At 39.4% G+C, this 25,240-nt stretch overlaps 1 protein-coding gene across 1 annotated transcript in view; it reads left to right on the forward strand.

Annotated features, from left to right (window-relative positions):
- ANKHD1 (ankyrin repeat and KH domain containing 1) overlaps positions 1 to 25,240 on the forward strand; it is a 117,697-nt gene that overhangs the window by 74,661 nt on the left and 17,796 nt on the right. The window contains exons 15-26 of the mRNA XM_075715769.1: positions 6,555 to 7,298; positions 14,448 to 14,593; positions 14,746 to 14,857; positions 15,702 to 15,847; positions 17,558 to 17,700; positions 18,497 to 18,710; positions 19,924 to 20,099; positions 20,786 to 20,948; positions 22,094 to 22,189; positions 22,481 to 22,597; positions 23,671 to 23,845; positions 24,194 to 24,647. Of these exons, the coding sequence (XP_075571884.1) occupies positions 6,555 to 7,298; positions 14,448 to 14,593; positions 14,746 to 14,857; positions 15,702 to 15,847; positions 17,558 to 17,700; positions 18,497 to 18,710; positions 19,924 to 20,099; positions 20,786 to 20,948; positions 22,094 to 22,189; positions 22,481 to 22,597; positions 23,671 to 23,845; positions 24,194 to 24,647 (2,686 nt within the window). The remainder of the gene's footprint in view (positions 1 to 6,554; positions 7,299 to 14,447; positions 14,594 to 14,745; positions 14,858 to 15,701; positions 15,848 to 17,557; positions 17,701 to 18,496; positions 18,711 to 19,923; positions 20,100 to 20,785; positions 20,949 to 22,093; positions 22,190 to 22,480; positions 22,598 to 23,670; positions 23,846 to 24,193; positions 24,648 to 25,240) is intronic.

Consider the following 25,240-nt stretch of genomic DNA (forward strand, 5'->3'; position numbering starts at 1 on the left):
TTAATTGAGTGCTTAATACCTATCAACATGCTGTCATTAGACTTCTCCACTGTCGTTTTTAAGTGGGCCGTAACTTGCAGCATTTCTCATTTGGGGCGCATGTTTTTTTAGAATTCCACAAGACTTAATATGCTTAAGTTATTCACATGAAAGCTGCCCCCATCTGCCTTTGATCCCTGGGAAGGAGACCTGAGTTCCCTTAAAACTGAGTAGGATTTTTGGAATCTGTAAGCTTTTTAAGTTAGACCTTCATTATACGGTATCCCCTGTATCCCCATGCTAAATCTAACAGTCTAATGGCTTGGAGAAAGGAAAGAAAAACAAACTCCACATAGGTTCAATAACTACAAATTTAATAAATATTTTTTACTCCAATATCTGACGTCTATGCCTAATACTGAGTTATATACTGGCAGGGATCTCGTACATTGTGTGATTTAATTGAAACGGGCAAATTGAACAGTAAAACTAAGAAGATTATATTGTTCTCATTGAGGTGAAGGCATTAAAAAAGCAAGCTGATAATTCTGACTCCTTTCAGACTTCTCTACTCCACAGTCCAGCTGTCTGTTTTTGTTTCATGTGCTTCAACATCTTCTGATTAACTCTTGCCATTTCCTATGTATTTTCTGCCTGGGTCAGCAGTTGACCCAGTTACCTGGGATGAATTACCAAGTGAAATGTAACAGTCCATGCCTCATGGCTTGCTAACTTCACTAATACTTTCTTAGTAGACTTAAAGACTTGTTACTCTTTATGCAAATCTTTAGCAGTCCAGGTAGATGATTTAAAAACAAGGCACGTGTAAGTCCCCAAGAGCACAAGCATGTAAAAATCTTTTCACCGTGGTTTGTGAAATTCCGTTCCTTTGGAGCTTCAGTCACCTGCTTGCCACCACTAATTTAATTGCATCTTAGCAATTTTCCAGTTAGATACTGTCAAGCCACCAGAGGAAACTTGGGAAGAAGACTAAGATTGGAAAGTAACTCAAATTTTTGAATGTCAGAAAATTGAGTTAAGTTTGGCTTGGTTTCAGCCATGTAACCATTGCCTGTTGCATATCATTGCACCTATTCCCTGCAAGTTTTCCGTAGAAACAGCTGCAGGAGTGATAAAGATTGGCAAAAATACTGCATGGTTCGTGGGAGGAACGTAGAGAAAATACACACTCATCTCATCTGATCATTCAGCCCTCCACAAATTGTCCTGTTCTTTATAAAGAAGAATTAAGTATGTATTAAAACCAATGTAGCCAATGAATTTACTTGGGAAAAGTAGCCTACTTTTTTGTTGCCCAACTAGCCAGATAATATAATATTGTACTTTGTATTTGTGTATGAATTGACAGATTGTTTCCCCAGATTTAGAGCTGAATTTCTTACTGATACGAATTACAGTTAAACACAGAATTTTCATGAAAATTCAATATTGAGCTCATCTTACTCCTGTTGATGAGGCTGTTGAATTTTAATTGCAGACTGCAAATCTAACTTTCGACTTCTGAATGAAATCAGATTTTTAAAAAACCCTACAGTGCAAGAAAAGTGGACAAGCAATTCTGTTAACAAAGCACAAAGATCTTAGTATGGATTTATGCTTCCTGACATCTACCTTCTGTGACATGAGGAACAGACTGAATCTGTATTTTTGGTTGGTTGTTTTTGTGCTGGGGTTTGGGGGGTGGTGGTGGTGGTTTTTTTGGTTTTTTGACTTTTGGTTTGGGTTGTGTTTTTTTTTTTTTTTAAGTTCTAGGTAATATTACCTATCAGGATGACATGGTGATTCATACAGATTTGTATACTAGGTATTGGTTCCAGCAGAGAAGATGTATTTGAATGTACAAATGTGTATCACACAGTTGACTTTCGTTGCTGTCATTTTTTTTTCATGCTGGAAAAATCTTTTGGAATTTAACTGTTTGATTTTTGGGTCAACTTTCCCCCCCCCTATTTAGCAACTCTAGAAATTAAGGAGCTGTCAACAAGTCCCAGAATTTCATCTAATAAAAAGTAAAGTATAATATAACTGTTTCAGGTGGTGGCCAAGATGAAAGCCAGTAAGCTGAAATGCAAGCTGTGTTGACAGAAACTTCCTGAAGAGTATAATGGATTCTGAAAACAAAATTTTGGTCATCTTAATTTTCTGAAAAGACCTTAAAAATAAAGTAGTGATTTTTCTTAAACTTCATTGCTTGCTCTAAAATACAGCAAATATCAGTCCTCACCAATTCATCACTTAGTGCTTTTAGGGTAAGATCTGAACTAGGCTTCATTTATGTAAGAAAATTACTTATCTACTTCATGTTTCTCAGACACTTCCTTGGAGTAAATATCTTGGTCCTCAGACTTGCAGAGGACAGTACAAGTACCTGCCTGTGCTGTAAAATACAAGGCTGTCATTTGGGTGTTAGCAAATGTGGATGGTACATCTAATAACAATGTCACTGGGGTCAATAGGCTAGTTTTAGGCAGGTTTATTTTGGACAGGTAGCATCTCAGCTGTGCTTCTCTATTCATTGTGAAAGGGCATATAAATTACTTCTTTCTTGGGAGAAGACATCCTATGGATTAGAAGTCAGGGCTAGAAGAGCAAGTTCCTCGAGAATCATAAGCACTCGGGAGGAATTATGGTATCGGAGTTGTTCATAGGCAGCAACCTTATAAAGAGTGAATGTGTTTTAAGCAAATTTAAGTTAGAAGAGTTTAATTGGTTAGGAGAGCCACCTGAGGGCTATAAATGTGAAAGCTGTTTTTCCAACTTCTTGCTCACAGTGTCTAGACCTTTAAATGTTATGAGTTTTTAATGCCTTCTGGCTGCAAGTGTTGGTGTCCTCCCTGCATGTTATTGGGTGCTCAAGAGACCAGGGATGGTGCCTGGGGCAGGCTTATCTGGGTGAATGGACTATTGCAACTCAGGTACTTAGGAGATTATCTACAGTGTACAGGAGATTCCTGTAGGAAAAATTTACCTCATTTCCTGGAGAGAATAAGAAGTCAGAGAAATGGATGGGAAGCTGTGTTCCAGAGTAGGTCTTACCCTCAGTTGTGTGTGTTGGTCAAAAAAACGGCTGAAGTCATGTGCGTGGTCTGCAGGAATGGTGATGAAGGCTGAGCTGGTCAGGTTAGGGACCAGAACCTGTGGGAACATGGAAATAAAAATAGAAGAGCAATTGGTGCTACTGTTCACAAAATGAATTGGCAGATGGTCATTTCCTTACTCTGTGGCTTTCCTGGCATGCCCATAACCACTCTGGGTTTTCTGTCAACTGAACAATTCTGTGTGCTGTAATCATGATTACCTGATGACAGGTGGTATTTATGTAGCAACATCTGGATTTCATTGATCCTCAGTCTTCATGTCATACTAAACAAGTCTTCTAAAAGTGGCCAACATTTGCTTTAGAGGCTAGATTAACTACTTAATATTGCTAGATTTAATTTTGTAGTAGGTTGGTTGTGTACAAGATTGATGCTCCACTAAAAAGATAAATGAACAAAATAAGAAGAAAAAAAAAAGTTAAAGTATTTATGATTTGGCCTATGATTGGATTTTTAAGTCTTACTGCACTTGGGTATTTCAAAAGTGAAAGTATAAAGTAGTGTCTTGTACCCGTTTTAGTAAATAATTATGAACAGTATTTTTCAGGATATTGTAATATAGAAGAGATTTGGATAAAACAGGAAATTGCTACTTCTAAATACTTCCAATATTATAATAATATAATGTTGGATTACAATACTTACATATCTGAAACTACCAACAGCACCTTCTTCACCTCTGGTTTGAACTGGCTGTTCAGGTGTGCATGTCAAGTTTAGCAGATCTTTCTTCCTACCCCTCGTCCTCTTCCAGGATCCCCAAGATTACAGGTTGCAACTATTTTCTGGCATGGAAAGGGTGATCTGGAACCTGGAAAGTGGCCCTGCTAACTAATTAGAAGCTGATTAAAAGAAATCTCTGCACCTCTTCTGGAACTTGAGAGCCCAGCTCTTGACTTGCTGGTTTCCTAATGCCTGTCTTCAGAAACTTTCTGTGGTCATTCCTGGTCTGAGCCGCTGCCTGGGGAGTGCTGCCTGCTTGAGACCAGCCTTGGCTCCTCTGCCCAGTCCAGGCCTCGATATGAGGCTGTACTTCTGCTCTTTGCTTTCTCTTGTGCTTGTAGAAAAGTCTTCCTATGACAGGCTTTTTTTTTTGTCCCCAGGTGGGACTTAATTGAGAGGTACAATATTGGTACTTTGTTATTTGGGGGTTCTTTGAACTGCAGCTTTTCTTTCCTGCAGAGTGATGGAAGCTGTCCAGACCTGCCAGGCTGTGGGAGTGCTTTGTGCTAGGATGGAAATGATAGATACAGTAACCTTAGGAACGACATTAAACAGAGCAGTGCAAAGGGTTCCCATCTTAGTTGCATCTTAAAGGCACAGTTAATTTGCAGTTACGTTACAATAATGTTTCTGCTACTTCAGCAGTGGAGCAGCTTAGTTTCAAAAGATCAAAAGACACCAGCTGACTTTTATTAGTTTCTAACAAAGATATAAAAAAGCATTTCAGAGATTTTTGGTGAGCATAAATGTATTTTTCAAGAGCAGTCTGCAAAACTTACATTTGAAAGTCACACTTTTAAAAATTAAAGGATAACTATACGAACCATCTACAAAGCCAAATAGCCAGCCAGCAGCTTATAGCAGGCTTGAGCTAAATATCCACCAGCCAGCACGAAGCCAGTTATTGCTAAACTTTAGACAAATTTTTTATTGTCTTCCAAGAAATTGTCTTGGGACTCGCTTTTGGTTCAGAGACAAAATAATGGTAGTGGTTGGAATAGGTACTCGGCTGGAACTACTGACCTGTACAAGGCAGCTGTGTAAAGTACTGAGCTGGACAGAGAGCTTACTGAAGGGTGTCTACAGTGTTTGTAGGATGCTGGGGTATTTCCTGGGGTTATTAAAATTTCTGTTGTTTCCCTTAAATTTAGATATGGTTTGCTTTCACTCCGGAGACTCTAGTGAAGGTATTCAGCACTGAGTTGGTTCAATTCTATTTTAATATTTGTTCTTTCTCTTTATAAGAGAAAAGTCTCATACATGTTTGCTTTTTCAATTAGTTCCTCAAAAAAAGATTAATTTCAGAGTGATGTGTATGTGACTTCTGTTTTGACAGCAATGCAAAATGAAGTCACTTGTGAATTAGTGTGGTGGTGAAGGAAGGCTCAGAGAGAAATAAATCGGTGTTTCAGGAAACTTAATCCTTCCAGAGCTAGTGGCTGATTTGGGACTTAGTTCTTCCATCCATATTTTCACTTTTAATGACTAATTGTATGAGTCTGCTTTGTAAATATTCAAGTTTTTTTTCTTCCCTTTCTCCCCCCCTTTCTCCCCCCCTTTCTCCCCCCCTTTCTCCCCCCCTTTCTCCCCCCCTTTCTCCCCCCCTTTCTCCCCCCCTTTCTCCCCCCCTTTCTCCCCCCCTTTCTCCCCCCCTTTCTCCCCCCCTTTCTCCCCCCCTTTCTCCCCCCCTTTCTCCCCCCCTTTCTCCCCCCCTTTCTCCCCCCCTTTCTCCCCCCCTTTCTCCCCCCCTTTCTCCCCCCCTTTCTCCCCCCCTTTCTCCCCCCCTTTCTTTTTTTTTCTTTTAAAAGCTGCATATATCAGTATTTGGGTATAGCAAATAAGTGTTAGTGCAACAAATTATTTGATCAGGCTAAAACCTTCCACATTTCTAATTAAAGTTTCTTACACTGAAGTCATAATTAAAATTTCAGCACTTAATAGATTCCGATTAGCAAGATCTGACTGGAGGTTTCACAGACATGGCTTTCAGGAAAGCAGCCTTGTGTTGCTTGAAGGCAGTGAGCACTCAGAAGCGCTGCCCTGGCTTGGTGTTTCTTGCTAGATTCATGTTGAAGATTATTTTTTAAGTCTTAATAGTGAGCAGAATTGTTTTGTTACTGGAGAGAGGGAGGCAAGCAAGCTGTTAATTTTGTCTCAAAACTTTTAAAAAGGTGCTAAAGCTTCAAAATATATTTGTATACATTAAGTCTTCACTGTCAGGATTCTGTTTGTAATGTGAAGGTGGAATGCTATAGTGTTTGGAGATCTTACTGTAGAGTTAGTCTTCTCTCAAATATAGACTACTTCTGCTTGTAACCTTGCTGTTGGAAGCTAGCCTCTGGAAAATAGTCTTAGTTTAATTGCTCTGCACACCAGAACAACTTTGGGAACTCAGTAAATTGTTTTAATTGCCTTGCTCTTCTGGCTGATTTCACTTCCCAGATGCATTGTCATGTATGTCAGAAACCATAAAGGTTCCATATTCCTTAAGATTAAAATAGCCATGTTCAAAGGGATATTAGGATCAATATTGAAAATTCCAGCTATATGCTTTGTCCTTTCTTGTCTTAACATGGAGTGTAGGGTTTACCTTTCTGTGGTTTGACAGATGTGCAGTGTTAGTTGTAAAGATTTTTTTTTTTTTTTTTTTTTTTTTTTTTTTTGGGTGGGTGAGAGGGGAGGTTTGGGGTATCTTTAGCATGGCATTTTTTCAAACATTTTTCATGTGCTTAGGTGCATCCAAGCAGAAGTCAAGTTCCCTGCAGGTAGCAGATAAGGACCTACTGCCACCTTTTCACCCATACCAGCCTTTGGAATGCATAGTAGAAGAGACTGAAGGCAAGCTGAATGAACTTGGACAGAGAATTAGTGCTATTGAAAAAGCACAACTTAAATCATTGGAATTAATTCAAGGTGAACCTTTAAATAAAGATAAGATTGAAGAACTTAAAAAGAACAGAGAAGAACAAGTACAGAAGAAGAAGAAAATATTGAAGGAGCTGCAGAAGGTGGAAAGGCAGTTGCAGATGAAAACCCAACAGCAGTTTACCAAAGAATATTTGGAGACCAAAAGTCAGACAGACACACCACTTCCCCTGCAGCAGCAGTGCCCACTTACAGGGGTCTTCCCAGAAGTAGAAGCTGATAAGGGTCTGCCAGAGGATAACTTTTCAGGGTTACCTCAGGTTGACACAATTTTGTCTAAAGATGATGAGCAACAACAGTCTCCACCACCTGCTGAACAAATAGAGTTTATCCCTATCCAGCCTTTGCCAGCACCGCAATGTAATTTTTCTGGTAATTTAGGCTATAATGGGACAGAGTCTCTTGAACTTCAGAAAGCATTAGGGAATCAGCAGAATGTAGGACAGCAGCAGCAAATTGCTGGGCAGGGGCTCTTAGTTCAAGAACCAGACGGATTAATGGTTGCCACTCCAGCACAGACGCTTACCGACACTCTTGATGACCTAATAGCAGGTGGGTTAAGAAATATACCTATTTTTGCATTAATCTGTGTGCTCAGTTTCCCTCTCTCTCCTTCCCTCCGAAAACATCTTGGGGTTTTCCAGTTTGTGAATACTTGCTTAAGAATAAGTTCCTGATTAGTGCTATTAATCCTAACAGTGACTTCCAGTTCTAACATGAGGCTTTTGAATATCTTTTTTCCAAAGTGCAAAACTGCCTGTACTGGAGACCTGTTTTAGCCCCTTTGGCCTCATCTTTTTCTGTGCTTCTTTAAAAAGCCTTGTCATGAGTGATTAGTAGTGCCCATTAGAAACCTGAAAGCGTGACAGTTTTATATCTTCTGTGGAATTTTCTATACAGGCTTATACTTCAGTTACTTTCTTCAGTGTAGTAGCCATCTCTAGAAAAAGCCAAATTATTGTCACTTGTATGGACAAATGTGTCCCTCTCCTTGCTGTTCAAGGTGTTGCTATGGTTTAAATACAACTTGAAATCCATGCACAACTGCTCAGTTCTGTAATGGCTTGTGCTTTCAGATTACCCTCTAAACCCTGGTTGTTGTACAGGATATCTGCTTGTTAGATAAAACATATGGCAAAAATGTGTCCTGTTATTTGGATGAAAAGCAAAAATCTAAACATCCTTCCATTTGTTGATAATGGTGTGAAGAGGAATGAAAGTTCCCACACATTGGGTTATGTGAGTCCCCTTGTGGAAAAAGAGGTATCCTTTTGGTTGACTTCATTTCATGGATTTGACTAGGATTGATGTTTGCTGCTGGAGGTATGTAGGATATAGCCAGTGTTGTTTGGTCTGTAATTTTCTTAATTTGGTGTTTTTCAATGTTTCTTTGCACCTTGTGTCTGTCCCTCAGCCTTTATTTTCCTGTCTCTCCCCGCCCCCCCGCCCTGGTAGTCCCATACCTGTAGTCCCATAGTCACTGCCCTGCCCTCTTAAGTTCATTTCAAGGTTGTAGAAATGTGTGGTAAGACCTTTTGCCAGCTATTCCTGTGAACTTTTAGAATGGTAATTGCATCAAGCTCATGCAAGTCGAGACTAGCTGCAACTCTACAACCTCCCATGGAAACTATAGTTGGTGGAATAGTGTGGTGTGTTGTACCAGCTCCTTTCAGCTATACAGTGTAATTCAAAGAAATCCTCTTGTCTTTAGAGAATCGGTCTTAGTTTCCCCTTTTCTGGCATGTCATGCCTCCCTCCCCAACTCTACAGTGCTCTTCAGAGTATTCAGCTGACATTAGAACAAAAATGCAATTGGATTATTCTTGGTTTTTATTACACAAGATTTAGTACTGGAGTGTGTGAGGAGGAAAATTTGAATGGTTACTGCAAAACATAATCCATAAGGGCTTAATCTTTGGAGTAGTTCCTGTTGCTGGCAGTTTAACATAGCTAGCACAAGACCATGTAGTATATACCTTTTCATGGTTAGCAGCTATATATTACATCCAAAATACTCAGTGCACCCAAAATGAAAAACTGCTGCAGTCAGCTGAGTGTGAGAACTGTACTGTTTGAAAAAAAGATTGCGAACAACCAGAAAAACTTTGTCTTAAAAATAATTTTAAAACCCTTGACTAGACATTGGTTCATTTTCTGAAACTCTTTACTGTTTTTGCTAATAAAGACATTTTTTCCTAAGAAATTAGATTTACTCATTTCAAAAATCGATACAAATAGCACACTCTTCTATAACTACTAGAAACTGTATTTACAGAAATGCACTTCACAGAAACTTTAGCTGTCCAATTCCAGAGGCTCCTGCAAAAATGTACTGATGTCGCTTTATTGAAATATATTTTCTTCTAAAATTCATAAATTTTACTTCCCTCCCCCCCAAAAAATTGTTGGAAGAGAATTAGATATTTTGCTCACTTCTTAAATCTAGACTGTGTGATCCTTGTGTAAATTATAATCCTCATATATTTGAGATATAGTTACATTTAAAAACAAACTGTAAATCTACCTACTCATACTCCAAATTCTTTGATCTGTATTTAAAATGCACTGGATCTTTTTCCACAACCTTGCCTATCAGTCCTTAATTTTGTAAAGAAATTTTGAGCAATAGAAACTGTTATGAGAACCGATTTTTTACATGTGTGCTACAGATGCCAGATAAAATTATTAAGGGGCTTGTGCCTGGCGCATAGGATGTCTGTCTCTTAGAGAAGTTGTGTCTTGCACTCAGGCATGCTGATGAAGTGTCTCCCTTGATCGTGGTACCACTGGTGGAGGTGCAGTAATGGTAGTGAATGACTCTTGGTTTAGAAGAGGTGTGACCATTTTTATTCCTGCTGAGTATTCCAGTTTTTATTTGGTCTACTTCAGAAAAACAAGAAATGTTAAACTGGCTTTTTGCCCTCTGCTCTGAAATACCTTTTACTGTTGCTCTTACCAGTGGTGATGTAAGAGGTAAATGTTTCAAAGCCTCAGTTGAGACTTAGTTGTAAGGGAGAACTTGCATTTCTACAAAGCTTCAAATCTTTATTTTGCTGACTGACTAAATTGTGACACCATACATAAATGGAGTATTTATCTTGCCAGTCTGCTGGCATAATTTGTCAGCTGGTAGGTGTTGAGATGATTGATACCAAAGTGCAAAGTGCTGGAAGTCTTGCTGGCAGTCAGTCACTAGTAGACATGTATCCGAGTCCCCTCTTTCATAAAACTACACAGAGTAACCTTTGGAAAGTCAAATAAAACCTAAAAAAGAAGCAGCTCTTTCCACTCCAGAACGTTTTGGTTGTAATGGAGATTATGTAGACGTGCTGAAGCAAAAATCTTGCAACTAATCCTATCTCTGAAGGTGTGACTTAGTACAGTCAAAATTTTAATTGGGTTTACAAAAGAGATATAGACATTATGCAGTTTAGAGCGGGAAAGCAGTACATTATTTTGGATCACATCTTCCGATAGAAGAGGATGGTTGGGATCTAATTTTTATTACTCAGTACACATTTGGTTCCTTGAAGTGTCTTGTCTTGCATAGTTAGTTTCATTTCAGTTCACATTATGCATTTACTGTAATAGATTTCTTAGTTGGCAGTATCTGAATTGAGGGGGGTTTTTGCTGTTTTAGGGTATTCAAGATGAGGAACTTTCTTTGTTGCTAGGTTTTGTCTCTAGTTGGAATATTTTTATTCCTGTTCTACTTGGCTGGTAATTTTAGTCAGGAGGTGGCACTTCTGTGTGCTTCTGTCTGACTCTCCTCCTGCGAGCTGCCATTTCTATACTGAAATTCCAGGTGTGTTTTGAGAAACTTTATTAACTGTTACTTGGTTCTGAAATTCTGGTTGTGGTCAGTTATGCAGAATTGTGACATTTTAAGGTAATGATTTGGAAGGTTACATCTAAGTTACTGTTTTTAGGATTGCTGTTTGGACTAAAACAGGTTACTAGGATAATGTGGAGTGAGAAATGGTGACTTGTAAAATGAAATGCAGTTACCAATGTGCAAAAGCCTCTGTGGAGTAACATGTTACTGAGAAGCTGCGTGGACAGGCTGAAAGACTGCTCGGTCATGAAAAAGGATTGTTTACTTTGTCCTGAAAATCCCAGTTCCTTTGAGGAAAGGGGAACTGAAATCCAAACCCAGTATTCATGAATGTCCATGCTCATGGCATGATAATGGTTAGGTAGATGCAGTTTCAGACTACAGCTGCAATCTCATCCAGAGCTGCTTGCTCAAGGTTCTGCCAATCCCTCCAGAGTGGTACTTACCAAGTTCTTGCTTCCTTTTGGTTTACTCATCATTCCTGTGATATTTTTTCATAACTTTGGAAAATAGTCATCCATGTCTTTGGAGACCTGTCTTTGACTTCACACTGATTCAAAGAAAGTCCCTTTGGAAAGTTGCAAGCCATTTTTAAAATGCTGGGAGCCTGGATTTTGTCATGTGTAGAATATTATTTTTTTAATACAAATCTTGAATATTGAAGTCTACAGAAACATCCAAAACCTATGTCACAAAATAGGTGTTTTATAAAGATCTGGGGTACACATTGTGAAAGTTGATTTTTATTTGGTTTTTTAATCAATGCCTGGGTATCACCTGTTTTATCAGTACTCTTCCCAATGAAAAGAAATACCTGTTCAGTTGGAAGCAATCTGCATGTTGGAAAGTTTTCCTCCTGTCTTCTCAGAGGGTGAAAGCTACTTGTTTTCCTAGTCCATTAAAATCCTGCAGCATGGCATGGAGATGCTGAAGGTGATCATCCCCCACGATTGGTTTTATGCCCTCCCAGCTAGCCTTTCCCCTTGGAGTCACGGGCAGTGCTAGGGCTGCTCTCCACTGCGGAGCTGCAGTGCTGCAGTTGTTCCTGCATTAATGCCAGTTACTGAGATGAAAGTCTGTAGTGGGTGTGGTGGTATTGCTCCTCAGGGAGACTGCACATTAGCTTCTGGCACTGTGACTATGACCTGACTAGTGATCAGCAAGAGGTCCTCAACTTTCGTGGGGCCAATGTCAGCCCGATGAAGCCATCCCTGAGGGCACAGCTGAGCTCCTCCTGGTAGTGGGAGGCAGAAGCAGAGAGGTGGCTCTCCTGTTGTGTCCTGTTGGTAGCATGACCTTGTCTCCCTGGATGGGGTTCGCAGGAGCAGTAGCTGTCCTGCCTCCCATGATCAATAATCCAGAAGTGGACTTGAGGAAATACAAGTTAACTCCAATTTCATGTGTATGCAAAGGGATGTTGGAACCATTGTTGCAAGGTCATCTTTGAGTTAAAAATCTATATGTTGTTGTGTAACTTCAGCTGAGCTAAACCAGCCTCATGAAACTGGAGGTAGAAGTTCTCAGACACGTTTTGCTCCGCAGAGCACGAATTACTTTGATGTTCCATTGGGTCAGCTTGCCAGCCACACTAAGGAAATAGAAAATTACATTTTAAAACAATCCTGCAGTTCTGTAAACTCAGTAGTTATAGAGGGGATAATTAACCAGTGGGTGTTGTAGGACTATTTGTTGTTAGATTTTATTTTAAACGAGTTTGGGGTATCAGTACAGGGTTTATCTGCGTTTCTACTGCCTTTAGTGTTCTCTCTCACATTTGACATCGTTGTTATTGTGCACATGAAATGCTTTGTCCACGCTCATATATTTCAAACACGATGAAAGTCTAAAGTATGCAAGAAATAGTTGGACATTTTCAGTCCTGGTTGTGAAATGTAGAGAATTTGTGGAACGTGTAGCAGCAACACTGAATATTAGGACCCTTAAACTGGCTCAAGTGGAGTCCCTCTGCGCACCCCTGCTTTGTATGCACAGCATATGCACATGTTTTTAGATATATGTATAGCTGCAAGATCTGAAAGCATTGAGCCAGTGTCTTTCATGAGGAAGGACCAATTTGATTTAATGTAAGTCCTTAACAGGGTGATTTGCTGTCTTGTATTTTGGAAGGAACAATCTTTAGAAATCTAATTAGTATCTTGCATTCCAGTGCATTGAGCAAGAAAACAATTGTGTTGCATTAATTAATGCTTACCTGCTGCTAAGTGGTAATCCATAGTAAGCAGATGAAGTGTGGGAGGTTTTATATTTGAAACTTTCAATACAAACCTGGTTTGCTCTTGAAGGTTGTAACGTGAGCAAAAGTCAACTCTGAATTCAGATACAATATTTTGTTGCTTAAGTGTGGTAACCAAATGTTAATGCTTTTTTTTGCCTGTGCACCAAGGAGAATGCTTTACTTAAATACAGTTGAAAACTGTCACCTCCCAAAATTTCAGTGACAAATGCCCCCCGTGTTTACAGAACCCAACTGAAGTGACCCATCTAAACTTGCTCCAGTCTGCTTCCTTTGTCATGCATATGCAGTCCTATAGGCTGAATTAGTGGTGTTAGTGGTCATGTTGAGGATTTTTCTAAGACTTTTCCATCTGCACCATTTTCCTGTGAGTAATTCCTGGTGTATAATTTCTCAGTGGAATCAGGAAGGTTGAGCTGGGAAAGGTTTGCAAAAATTTCTCTTTAAGTCACATGTAGGTTTGAGTTCATCCTTCATCTTCCCTTATTGCTTGAAACACACGGACAAAAACAAAATGCTGCTGCTTATTTCTTACCTGCAGTTGTTAGTGTTTTCCATCAGTTACTTGTTCCAAGAATACTACAAGACACTGTGTTTTGGAATAACAAGCTAAAAATGAAGCTGCACAGTATTGGCAATCTATCAGTGACACTACTTGTCAAATCCAGCTGCTATATTAGCATGGCTTACTGTAGTTTAAGTGCACACATAGCTAGTGGATAGGTTTGTTAGACCTTCCTGCCAAGTAATCTCAGCTGAGCCTTAGATTCGTTTGGGCTCCCCTCGGACTCTCATTTGGTTACAAAGGCAGGCAGAGGTCTTGGCCCCACAATATATATGTGCAGTGATATTCTCTGCTTGTTCTGGTAAAGCTTCATTTAAAACTAGTTGAATAAAATCTGATTCTCAATTACCAATTTTTTTTTTTTTTAAAAGGAAGATAAAGTTGCATTCCTTGTGTCCCTGAGATGCTCTAGATCTTCAGGATGAAATCTTTTACGGGCTGTGGATTGCTTGGAATAAACTTTAGGGCGCACAGTTTTCAGCTTCCTTATTTTTATTGACTGCCTCCTCCTGTCTGCTTCTCTTCCACCCTTCCTGGGTTGTTTTAACTCTGAGACATGGTTAGTGGTGTAAGGTGCTGTCAGTCATCTTGCTTTGAAAACCTTCTCTGGAGACTAGGTGTGCACTAACCTTTATGTGAAAAACTTTTGAATTCCAGAATGAGACTGTATTTCTGAACGCTAGGTTTGTGTTTTAGTGATAAATCATTTGCCTGCTTAGACTGAGCATATGATGAACTCTAACAGTGAAGACTACAATTTGAAAAGGATAGCTAATAATCTTCATGATTTATACTTGTAATGCATACAGACTAATTAATAAAATTATTTTGTAACTTAACACAGTTTGGAGATGATACTTACACTGTTTAACTGCTGGAAAGCTTCTTTGCTCAAGACACCAACTCATTTGTTTTTAAGAACACTTAATTTGTTTTCCCCCATTACTGTTTTTATATTAGACTGCTGCAGTTTTACGGGACTAAATATTTTTCATATAAAATGCGGCATTCCTAAGAGTGGATTAATAACACAGTGTTACTTTTCAGCTGTGAATAGCAGAGTGCCCAGTGGCTCCACCAGCTCCCTGCACACTACTGAATCCCCTACACCTGAGCCTTGTTCACAGGCATCGAGCAATGTGCCCTCGCAGTCAGTGCTCCCTATGTATCCTTCAGTTGACATCGATGCACATGTGAGTAATTGCAATTGATTTTGAGTGGATTTGCTTTCTGATAAGTCCTGAAAGGAAAAAAAATAATCTAGTACTGTCTTAAAAATTTTGAAGTTCTCTTAAAGTATTTTTAATTTCTGAATATCTGCTTCTTTTTCTTCCAAACCATGAAGACTGAAAGTAATCATGACACTGCTCTGACCCTTGCATGTGCGGGAGGTCATGAAGAACTTGTATCTGTACTGATAGCACGTGGTGCCAATATTGAACACAGAGACAAGAAGGGTAAGCTAAAACAGTAAAACAGTTTGACCGTGAACTATAACTCAAAACGGCAAATTTCAAATTGGAATTTGGGATTCTTTGCTTCAGAAAATTACGAAAGCTTGCAAAAATGTAGAATTGCATTCTTGCACTTCATACAGAAATATTGGCCATATAAAGCCAGTGACATTGCATGCCTTTGTATCTGTATTTTTGAAAGGAAGTGCATCTGAGTGGTATCTTAAGCAGATTTGCGAAATGTGAAGCACTTTTGTACTTAGAATTCACCTTCTACAAAAGACCTTAGCATACTAGATAGTGGCTAATGTGGGTAAATGTCAAATCTTGGCTGACAAAGCTAATGGGGATTAGTTGACAGTTTGTGTATCATATTGTTCCCAGTAACAGAGTTCAGCAAAATCTCAAATCTTTGAGCTGTGAGAACAAAGCCACCATGTCTCCTTCCTTGGTACTCACATTGACCACTGGAAATAAGCAACACTTGCAGTGCAGATGTGTTCACTTGTCGGAGCTTTATTAAATAGGAATTAAGTGGAAAGCCATGACTTCTCTGAAGAGATTTAGTTGCCTGGAACTTACCAGTACTTGCACTGATCAGTTTGGATTTAGATTTCTTTTGAAGAGCCTTAATTATATTTGGCTGGAATCAGAGCCTAGATGTGTCAGGGTCAGAAGAGGTTAGGAAGGGTTCTGAGATTGTGGCCTATACCAGGATACCCCGGTCTGAGGAAGACATATCTGATCAATAGAAGTCATTGTGAATTAACCCTTTTGTGCAGTTCTGCTCCTTAATAGTACTGTTGAGATTCTCAAGGTTGCTTTTAACATGGTCTCTTGTTACTAGGCTTTACGCCTTTGATTCTGGCTGCAACTGCTGGACATGTTGGTGTAGTGGAAATTCTTCTAGACAAAGGTGGGGATATAGAAGCACAGTCTGAGCGCACAAAGGATACTCCGCTTTCGTTGGCATGCTCTGGTGGACGCCAAGAGGTACAGACATATTTGTCCTCAATGGGTTTGAATTGGTTTTTGTACAGTGTTTTTCTTGTTGATGGTATAATAAATTATTCTTTTTCTGGAAGGTTTTTAACCTGTATAAGTGTAATTAATTTAAATCTTCTTCTTCCAAGAGGAAAGGGAATTTATTCTTTTCTCCCTTGGCTATTCCAGTTTTGTTAGCTAATGGTTGTTATAACTTGTGGTCATTCTTCTGTCGATGTGTCCCTGCAAGATAAGTACTTTTGTGAGGGAGGTAAAGACGTTTAATGAATAACTATTCACTGGACACCTTCCCTTTTACATCCTTCCCGCTCTCAAAACTAAAACAGCCCGTGCAGGCACACAAGGACAGAAACTGGAATTTTGTGTTGGCAGTACGTGGTTTTAGTGGTAAGTGCAGATGCAATGCAGGGCACGTTATAATAGTCTTTATAGTCTTTTAAGGATGTTTCAGTTTTCTCTCAGTCCTTTTTTTTTTTTTTTTTTTGAGAATGCAAAGGGCTCTGTGCCAGATACAGGAGTGGTAAGTTTTGAAACTTGTGAAGATTAAAACAGTTGGCCAAAATTGAAAAGTATCCACTTTGACTTTTGAATTGCAGATCATTAAGAGTAAAAGTGCTGCTCACAAATAAAAGGAGAGATCAGTGTGGTATGGGGTAGTGTTACTTATTGAACTACTTAAGTCTTTTGTTCTCCCTCTTCCACCCCCCCCCCCACCCCCACCCCCCTTATTCCAGAATTTATCTCCTATGTTTCTGGCTTAGCAACTTGTGAAGCAGCCTTTTTTCTGGCTTATTTGAAAATCACCTAGCTATGATAGTAGTAAAATGAGGCCCGCTAAAGTGCAGTACATCACCAGAATTGTTTTAATTTTTCCGCCTTTTATTTCTCTTAAGCAGCTTCTGGTAGCGAAGTCCTTCTTCATGCTTGTTCCATTAACATCAGTTGGTCTGATTTTTACCATGTGTTTTGTTGGAAAGACCATATAATACAGGTGGTTAAACTTGGCTCAGGTGTCATTTGAATTGAAGTTATGGGAGTTTCTGAAAGAGATGCTCAGTGTGAGACATAATGGGAGTGGGATAGATCTCTTCTTTGCAAACTTAAGATCACAGGAAGAGCTTCATTTTAAAGCCTTGCATTTTTTATTAGGTAAAATAATCTTTCTGAAAGGCAAGTGCTGCACTGCTACAACCCATGCAGCTGGAGGAGGACTTTTTAGAAGGGCATGTGGTGACAGGACAAGGGGTGATGGCTTTAAACGGAAAGAGGGCAGATTTAGGAAGACATTCTTCCCTATGAGGGTGGTGAGGCACTGGAACAGGTTGCCCAGAGAAGTTGTGGACGCTCCCTGGCAGCATTCAAGGCCAGGCTGGATGGGTCTTTGAGCAACCTGGTCCAGTGGAAGGTGTCCCTGCCCGTGGCAGTGGAGCTGGAACTAGATGATCTTTAAGGTCCCTTCCAACCCAAATCATTCTATGATTCTATGATTAGCTGATTTATTCATCAATTGCTAAGACTGTACAGTGCATATGTGAAAGTAAAGCAAAAGAGGATAGAGGTTTTCCTGTAGAATCTTGTCTATTGACAGTGGAAACTGGTAGCATACTGGAAGGTTTGAACGTGTGGTAACATCCTTTCACTTCCTGGATAATAGCAAAGGCCACAATATGTCTTCTAATATGCGTGGTGTCTTTTCAGGTTGTTGATTTGCTGTTGGCCCGGGGAGCAAATAAAGAACATAGGAATGTGTCTGATTATACTCCATTAAGCCTTGCTGCATCTGGTGGCTATGTTAATATCATCAAGATTCTTCTCAATGCTGGGGCAGAAATTAATTCAAGGTAATGTACTATGTAGACCAGATGAACTGCAGTATAACACAGACACTCCATTGTTAGCTATGTACTGAGGCATAGGTTGGAATCTCTAGTGCTTTCAGACCTCCTTGCAGCCTTTCTACACTGATGTTATCCTTTATGTTCACATTATCTTAGTGCTTTTAATTGTCTTTAACTATCACAAACTTAATCTCCATTATAGCTAAATTTTAAGGGATTATGATAGTTTGCAAACCTATTCCTTCCTTTTCCCTTTTCCGTCATTCAGTGATCTAGAAGTCAAACTGTTTCCCATAGAACCAGATAAAGGAACCAACCAAAGCACTCAGGGCAGCTCTATGTGTTTGAAGATGTCTTTTTTAATAAGAGAAACAAATTTACACAGCTATGTCTCTTAAGCCACCTGTTCACTCATTTTAAGAAAACTTACATATATTCTAGCGCTAGAGAAAATTAAAACTGCAGCTATGCTGGAAGCATTATTTTCTGGATGAATCAGATGCAGCCTTGATTTTTAGTATATGTAGTTATGCTTCAGCCATCTGAACATCTAAAAGCTGAAATGTATTTTTCTTGTTTACAAATTGTAATTGTCTATTGCATGTCATTACACTGATGGTTTCTCCTAATCAATTAAAAAATGCTAGTATTTTAGGTCAGTGTCTATATTTATGTATGTTCCTTTCTGGCTTACAACAAAAAATTTTGTTTGTCTTAGATACATTTCCCAGAGCTACACTTACATTTCCCAGAGCATTCCTCCAGTTCTGGGAACTGCAGTTTGTTTCTTTACCTTTAGGACCGGGAGTAAGCTAGGTATTTCTCCTCTGATGCTGGCTGCTATGAATGGCCATGTACCTGCCGTGAAACTGTTGCTTGATATGGGTTCTGATATTAACGCCCAAATTGAGACCAACCGGAATACAGCCCTCACCCTGGCCTGTTTCCAAGGCCGAGCAGAGGTGGTCAGTCTGCTTTTGGACAGGAAGGCCAACGTCGAGCACAGGGCAAAGGTAAGTATGTGAATTGCCTTTCCTTAGGACTTCTTTCTAACAGGTGATTTCTCTGAGTTCTCCAGTTTCTTCAAATTTTCCTGTTACTTTAAGCCTCTCTGGGCTCAGAGGACTTATTAAATCAGAGGACTTACTAAATGTTCTGAAATAAGTTTGGTTTTTAAAAATAAAAGCATCAACGATGATGAATTTTTTTGCATTATGGAAAAGCTGACTGGTCCTTCTGAGTTTGTAATGAAACTTAGATTGACTCTTCTGTAGTACTGAGAAACTTTTTCAGGTTTAAGCTTGATGTGATACTCATTAACAGAACAGATAGATATACATATTTTTACATATGAGTGAAGTCTAGGCAGGAAGAGAATAGTGTTGCTTATAGTGATTCTCATACAGAACAGATTTCTTGTCTACAACAGAAGTAGTGCTGTCAAACTTTGTAAAGCTTTTACATTGCTGTAGAACCTGTGGCTTCAGTACTGTGACTTTCTGTGCCTCTGAAATGCTCCACAGGTCCCATCCTTTGGTACTCTGGGACAGCTTTGTGTCTCCTGCCATAAAGCAAGCTTAAAGCTTGTGTAGACAGCCAGACTGATTTCCCCAGCACAAAGGAATTTTTGGTAACTCCTAAGGCTGCTGAAATAATTGCTGTGTCTGTCTACCCCGCCTGCTTCTGGAATGACTGTGGCTGGAGAAAAGGGGATATGGATAAAAGCCAGCTCTCAAATGGTCAGTTGGGCATGTTAGCAGCTGGTATAAGTTTATTTAACAGTCTAGTCTGGCAACTAAGTGGGGCCCAGATCAGTCTCAGTGCTAAGGGAGGCTAGAGAAAAGCTGTAAATCCAGTTTCTGAGCATTTTCATAGAAACACTTGTGTCTTCATTTGGATCTGTTCTAACCTCTGTTTTAGAGATTCTGTTGTAAACTTTGTTTTTGCTATTGAGACAGGTATTTGGTCGTACTTAGTCAACAGTTTGCCTGGGTTTGTATAAATCCAAGCCCAAGAGTATTTGGGTTTTGGTGTTTTTTTTGTTTTGTTTGGGTTTTGGGGTTTGTTTTTTGGTTTTTTGAGAAAGAGACTGCTGCAAGTTAGGCTCCTAAACTAAATATAAGCAGCTAAAGAAAAATCTGATTTCCCTGTGTAGAAATCATCTATGTTTTGTCCAGAGTATATTGTACAAATTTCACACTGCATAACTCCATTCTCTTTGCACAGACTGGCCTCACACCTCTGATGGAAGCAGCTTCAGGAGGATATGCAGAGGTTGGAAGGGTTCTCCTTGATAAAGGAGCAGATGTTAATGCTCCACCTGTGCCTTCCTCAAGAGATACAGCTTTAACAATTGCAGCAGATAAGGGTCACTACAAGTTCTGTGAGCTCCTAATTAATCGGTAAATTATTTCTTCTCATTAGCGGCACATTTGTTCTGTAGCTGTACTCCTCTGTGGCAAGGGTGTCCTTGTTTACATTGCCTCATGCAGCTGAGAGCAAAGGGAATGGGAAGGTTTGGAAGTAGGATGTTGTATCTGTTCCCTATTCTCCAGTGTTATCCTGGAGTATCCTGCTACTCCAGTATTAATGAAGCTAAGCAGGCAGCTGGGACCAGAGGTAAGCAAACAGTGTCTGGCTCGGCAGCTCTGTTGGCTGTGTGTTAATCTAGCAATTCCCACATAAGCGTTCCCCCGCTGTCACTTGCAGGGCAAAGCCTGGAAGTAGCTCTTGAGCTCTTCAAGCATAACCCTATGCACTGCTAAAAGCTCAAGGGGCTGCTTTGTCCTGTGGGTAGTCACCACATTGATGATAATTTAAAGGACCCGTGGTTGCTAGTTGCATAGCTGTCGTGCAGTAGGCTACATTAAGTGAGTTTTGTTTCTGTAGGGGAGGCTTAAATAATCTCCGTGTCACTACATTGCAACTTAAACAGCAGATTTCAGGGACAGAATTTCTCTAACTAGCCACTAGATTTCAGTAATTAAAGTTATATATCTAATTGTACTCTGATCTTTCATGATCTTACTTCCTGACTTCCACCTTTACTCATACCTTGTTTCACTCAATTGCACTTGTATTTTTTTAGAGGAGCGCATATTGATGTTCGTAACAAGAAAGGAAACACACCTCTGTGGTTGGCAGCTAATGGTGGTCACTATGATGTGGTTCAGTTGCTTGTGCAAGCAGGAGCAGATGTGGATGCTGCAGATAATCGGAAAATTACGCCTCTTATGTCAGCATTTCGCAAGGTAGGAGACCAACTTAATTTTACGTTTCAATGCTAAATGTTTTTTCAAAACAGAGTTTCTCATTTGGTCTTAAACCTGCATGCTTGATTTTGGAAGAATCAAATGTAACACAGCAAAATTACTATTTTGATAAAATGCCTGCTTTAAAGCAATCATAATCTGTGTACTTCACACAGATCTAATTTTTGAGAGGTGAAAAACTTTGTTCCATAAACTATGTGAACTTCATTATTTCTAGGTATACACAGTAACTGTTTGAGATTTCGCTGTCTTGAGATTACCTTAGTCCCCTCGAAATTTCTGCAGATTATACTGCTTGTTTCAATCCTGCTTTTGAGATGAACAAAACACCAGTCTGTTCTGATTCCTTTGTGCTTCTCCTGTTCCGTTCCTAATTTGTTGTTGAGTGGAACACTTTGTGTAGTTGGCTCTTTTGTCACCGCCTCTTTCTTCCTGGCAGGAAATCATTGCTTTGTGATGGTTTCCTCAGTTATGTTGTTGGATGCGAGGAGCACAGCTGTAGCAGAGGAATATATTAACTGTACCTGCTTTGCCTTTAACACAATATCAAATAAGCGTACAGCTTTTTTGACAAACAGCAATACCGAGCATGCCACTGCTGTCCCTCCATTGCTTTCAAATAGCTTGAGACAACAGTTGGATACTTGCTGTGTGGTTGCACAGTGTACCCCATCAATGAGTGGATCCAGCAGGAGAGGAATATGTTTGTCAGGATAATATTCAGGTGGCTCAGTTCCCTGATCAGACTTACCTTGTAATTGAACAACCTAAGTTAGCTCTGTGGTGTGAGTGGCAAGAGAGTGGGTTGGGTTGACAGGTGGGGTCTAAAGAGGGTGGTCTTGGCTATTAATAAAACATGAACAGCTGCTTCTGCACTTTGGTCCTGGTATTTTAAAATAAAAAATTACTTGTGGGAGACCTTGTCTTTGCCAGCATGATGTAGAACAGCAGACATGCTGTCAACACTGAGCAAACAGTACCTTTCTTCCCAAACAGCAACTTACCAGAAATGTTCTTGCTTATTTTTAGTCTTTTGCATTGGACTAAGAGATACCAAAATTGTATTTTGATGATGAATGTTGACAATTGTATACAAGAGATTACAATTTTCTTTCCTGTTCTAGGGGCATGTGAAAGTAGTTCAGTTCCTGGTGAAAGAAGTTAACCAGTTTCCTTCGGACATTGAATGCATGCGATACATAGCAACAATAACTGACAAGGTGAGTTTAACTTTGCGAAAAGACCCTGTCCCTTATTTACAGTGAAAATACACATGAGAAATTCTTAAGTATTCAAAAACTGAATGTACGTGTTGGCTCGTGTGCTTTTGATTCAGAGGTTTGTGCATGTATCCTTCATACAGAACTTAAAAAAATCAGTGTTTAGAGTTCTGTTCTGTTGAAATAGTTTGTATGATTATGAATACAGGAAAGCTAATCTCATGTTTGTAGAGCAAGCCTCGTTCCTCAATTTGTTTATTACAGAGGTAGTAAGACAGGTTTTCATTCCAGGACCTGTTGAAAAAGTGTCACCAGTGTGTGGAGACGATTGTGAAAGCTAAAGACCAGCAGGCTGCAGAAGCAAATAAGAATGCAACTATATTGCTGAAGGAGCTAGACCTGGAAAAAGTAAGTAGAGAATTGCTGTTGTGTAGCATAACAGTTTGAACTGTGTATTAAACTGTAGGCTGTATTTCCTGTTCATGTTTCTTGGGGCAATAATTCTTCATGCTGTGACTGTATGTGCTTTCCTTCCTTTAATATACAAAAAGTGAAGCGTATACTCAGGGTGGCAAATTAGAACTGAATTCTGCTTCAGCCACTCCATTGTCCTTTTTAGGAAAGCTTGGACTTGGCAATAGTTACCTTAGGTAGTAGCTCTCTTGCATTACTTCAGCACAGATGATGTGTGAATAAGGGACATCTTCAGTCTCGGTGGTGTGATACATGGTATGTTATATATTGTGTAAGATGTAGTCCATAAACGTTTTGTGGACTTCTACTTAGTGTTACAAAGGAGAGCCTACAAGCTGCCCAATGAGCTGTATGGAGTTGAGCAGATAGTGGGGAAAATCAACTTCTCCCTCCCTGAGAATACTGTGAAGTGTCCCAGAGTAATGCAGACACTTCTTAAGCACTCTTTAGTAGGCTGTCTTAATGGAGGCTCTTACAATTTTTGATGAGCAAATTCTGTATTAGTTTATTGAATTTTCCAGGTTGCTGACTTGTTAAACACCTGTTAGTTGCTGTGCAAAGCTACAGTATAGCATAGTTGACTTGGCTGATTCCATATATTAAAAAAAAAGTGGTTAAAACAATTTTAAAAAATTTTGTAAAATACTTTGGGAGATCTTTTTGAGTCAAAGATGTGAACATTGCTGAAAAGATATTAATAAATATTATTAAATCCTTTTTGAGAAAGGACTGAGATGATGAGAGATTTTGCTGGTTTTCCGGTAAAATTATGTTTTATAATACCTCTGTTTTTGTTGTCATTCCTTAGAAGCTTTGAGACCAGCTGGTCTTGTTGTTGCATAAGGTCTGCCCAGTTTCTGCATAATGATTCAGTACGTGACAGTCATTCTAGTTCATCGTGCTCTCTCCTTTCTCCCTCCCCCCAGATTTCTAGGGAAGATCTGAATTATAAGTATAATTTAGTCTGTGTGAAAATATTTAAATATGGATCCTTTTCTCCTACATAGTCAAGAGAGGAGAGCAGAAAACAAGCTCTTGCAGCTAAAAGGGAGAAAAGAAAAGAAAAGAGAAAGAAGAAGAAAGAGGAACAAAAAAGGAAACAAGAAGAAGATGAAGAAAACAAGCCTAAAGAAACTCTGGAACTGCAAGAAGATGACGATGAAGAAGAAAATGATGATGAAGGTAAAGAACAAGTGTTTCTATGAACAGTGTGGTGGTTCGGGTGCCTTTTTTTAACCATGTAGGTAAGCGAATCTGAAAGCTGACTTCTCTGGTGCTGTGACATTGTTGCATAGCTTCTGCCCTGGTTCTTCCCTCTGCAGTCAGAGTTCCTGGCGAAACTGCTTTGTTCATTCCCCACCCCCCCGCTTTGTTCCCTAAAGTCATTCACTGTTGGAGGATTTACAGCTGAACGCAGTGCAAATAGTCTGACAGCTCAGCAAGGAGCATAAGTTCAGCAGTAGTGTATTCAGTCAGGCACTGATTTCTATTTTGTGCGTTTTGATTGTATATCAACTGTTTTTCTTTCAGTGGAGCAAGAAGTTCCTATAGAGCCTCCTAGTGCAACTACTACAACTACAATTGGAATTTCTGCGACTTCAACTACTTTCACAAATGCCTTTGGGAAGAAGAGAGCTAATGTGGTGACTACCCCCAGCACAAATAGAAAAAATAAGAAAAATAAAACAAAAGAGACTCCTCAGAATATGCAGATAATTTTGCCAGATCAGCATATATCTCTAGCACAGCAAAAAGCAGATAAAAATAAAATAAATGGAGAGCCAAGAGGTGGTGGTGCAAGTGGGAATAGTGATTCAGATAACCTGGATAGCACAGATTGCAACAGTGAAAGTAGCAGTGGAGGTAAAAGCCAAGAGTTGAACTTCACAATGGATACAAATTCATCTGAGCGGCGCTATGCCTCATTGCTTATCCCTTCTCAGGAAGAAAAAACGAGCACCTCGGCTTCAAAAACACCAACAAGGTGAGACTGCTGTATTGCTTCCCTGTTGTTTCACAGGGTTTTACCTATGCTGATGTAAATTTTCTGTAGCTTAAGCTTTACACCAGCTGGTAATTCCCAAAGTCTTGAGAGACTGAGTTTGCTTTATTTGCATAGCTATTAAATAATACTGTCAAGTTTGTTGAACACAACCTCTTTAAAATGGTAAGGATAAGACTTTTTGGCATTGTTGGCTAGTTTTTAATACTGCTTTAGCAAAACAGCCAGTTTTCTCTCTGCACTATTTAAGCATCCATGTTGCATTGTCAACTTTATTAAAATAGATTTTAAAGTGAATATGCTGGGTATTTAAAAAGGAAGTGCCAGTTTTATTTATGATCTATTTACAGAAGTGGTTTCATTACATTTTGATTGTTTTATGGTTTCATCACTAACTCATTTGAATTGCAATCTCTTTGTTTTAAGGAGGGAAGAAGTTGATGACTCTGAGCATTTCACCTGCCAGGTTGATGGCCAGTTTGATTTAAACTTGTCGAGCCAGAGGTGAGAGTCAAAAGAACTCGGTGAATGTACAGGAGCCATATGAATGGTTTGGAAGATCATTCAGTTGCCAG

The sequence above is a fragment of the Pelecanus crispus genome, chromosome 8, assembly GCF_030463565.1.
Source record: "Pelecanus crispus isolate bPelCri1 chromosome 8, bPelCri1.pri, whole genome shotgun sequence".
Lineage (NCBI taxonomy): Eukaryota > Metazoa > Chordata > Aves > Pelecaniformes > Pelecanidae > Pelecanus > Pelecanus crispus.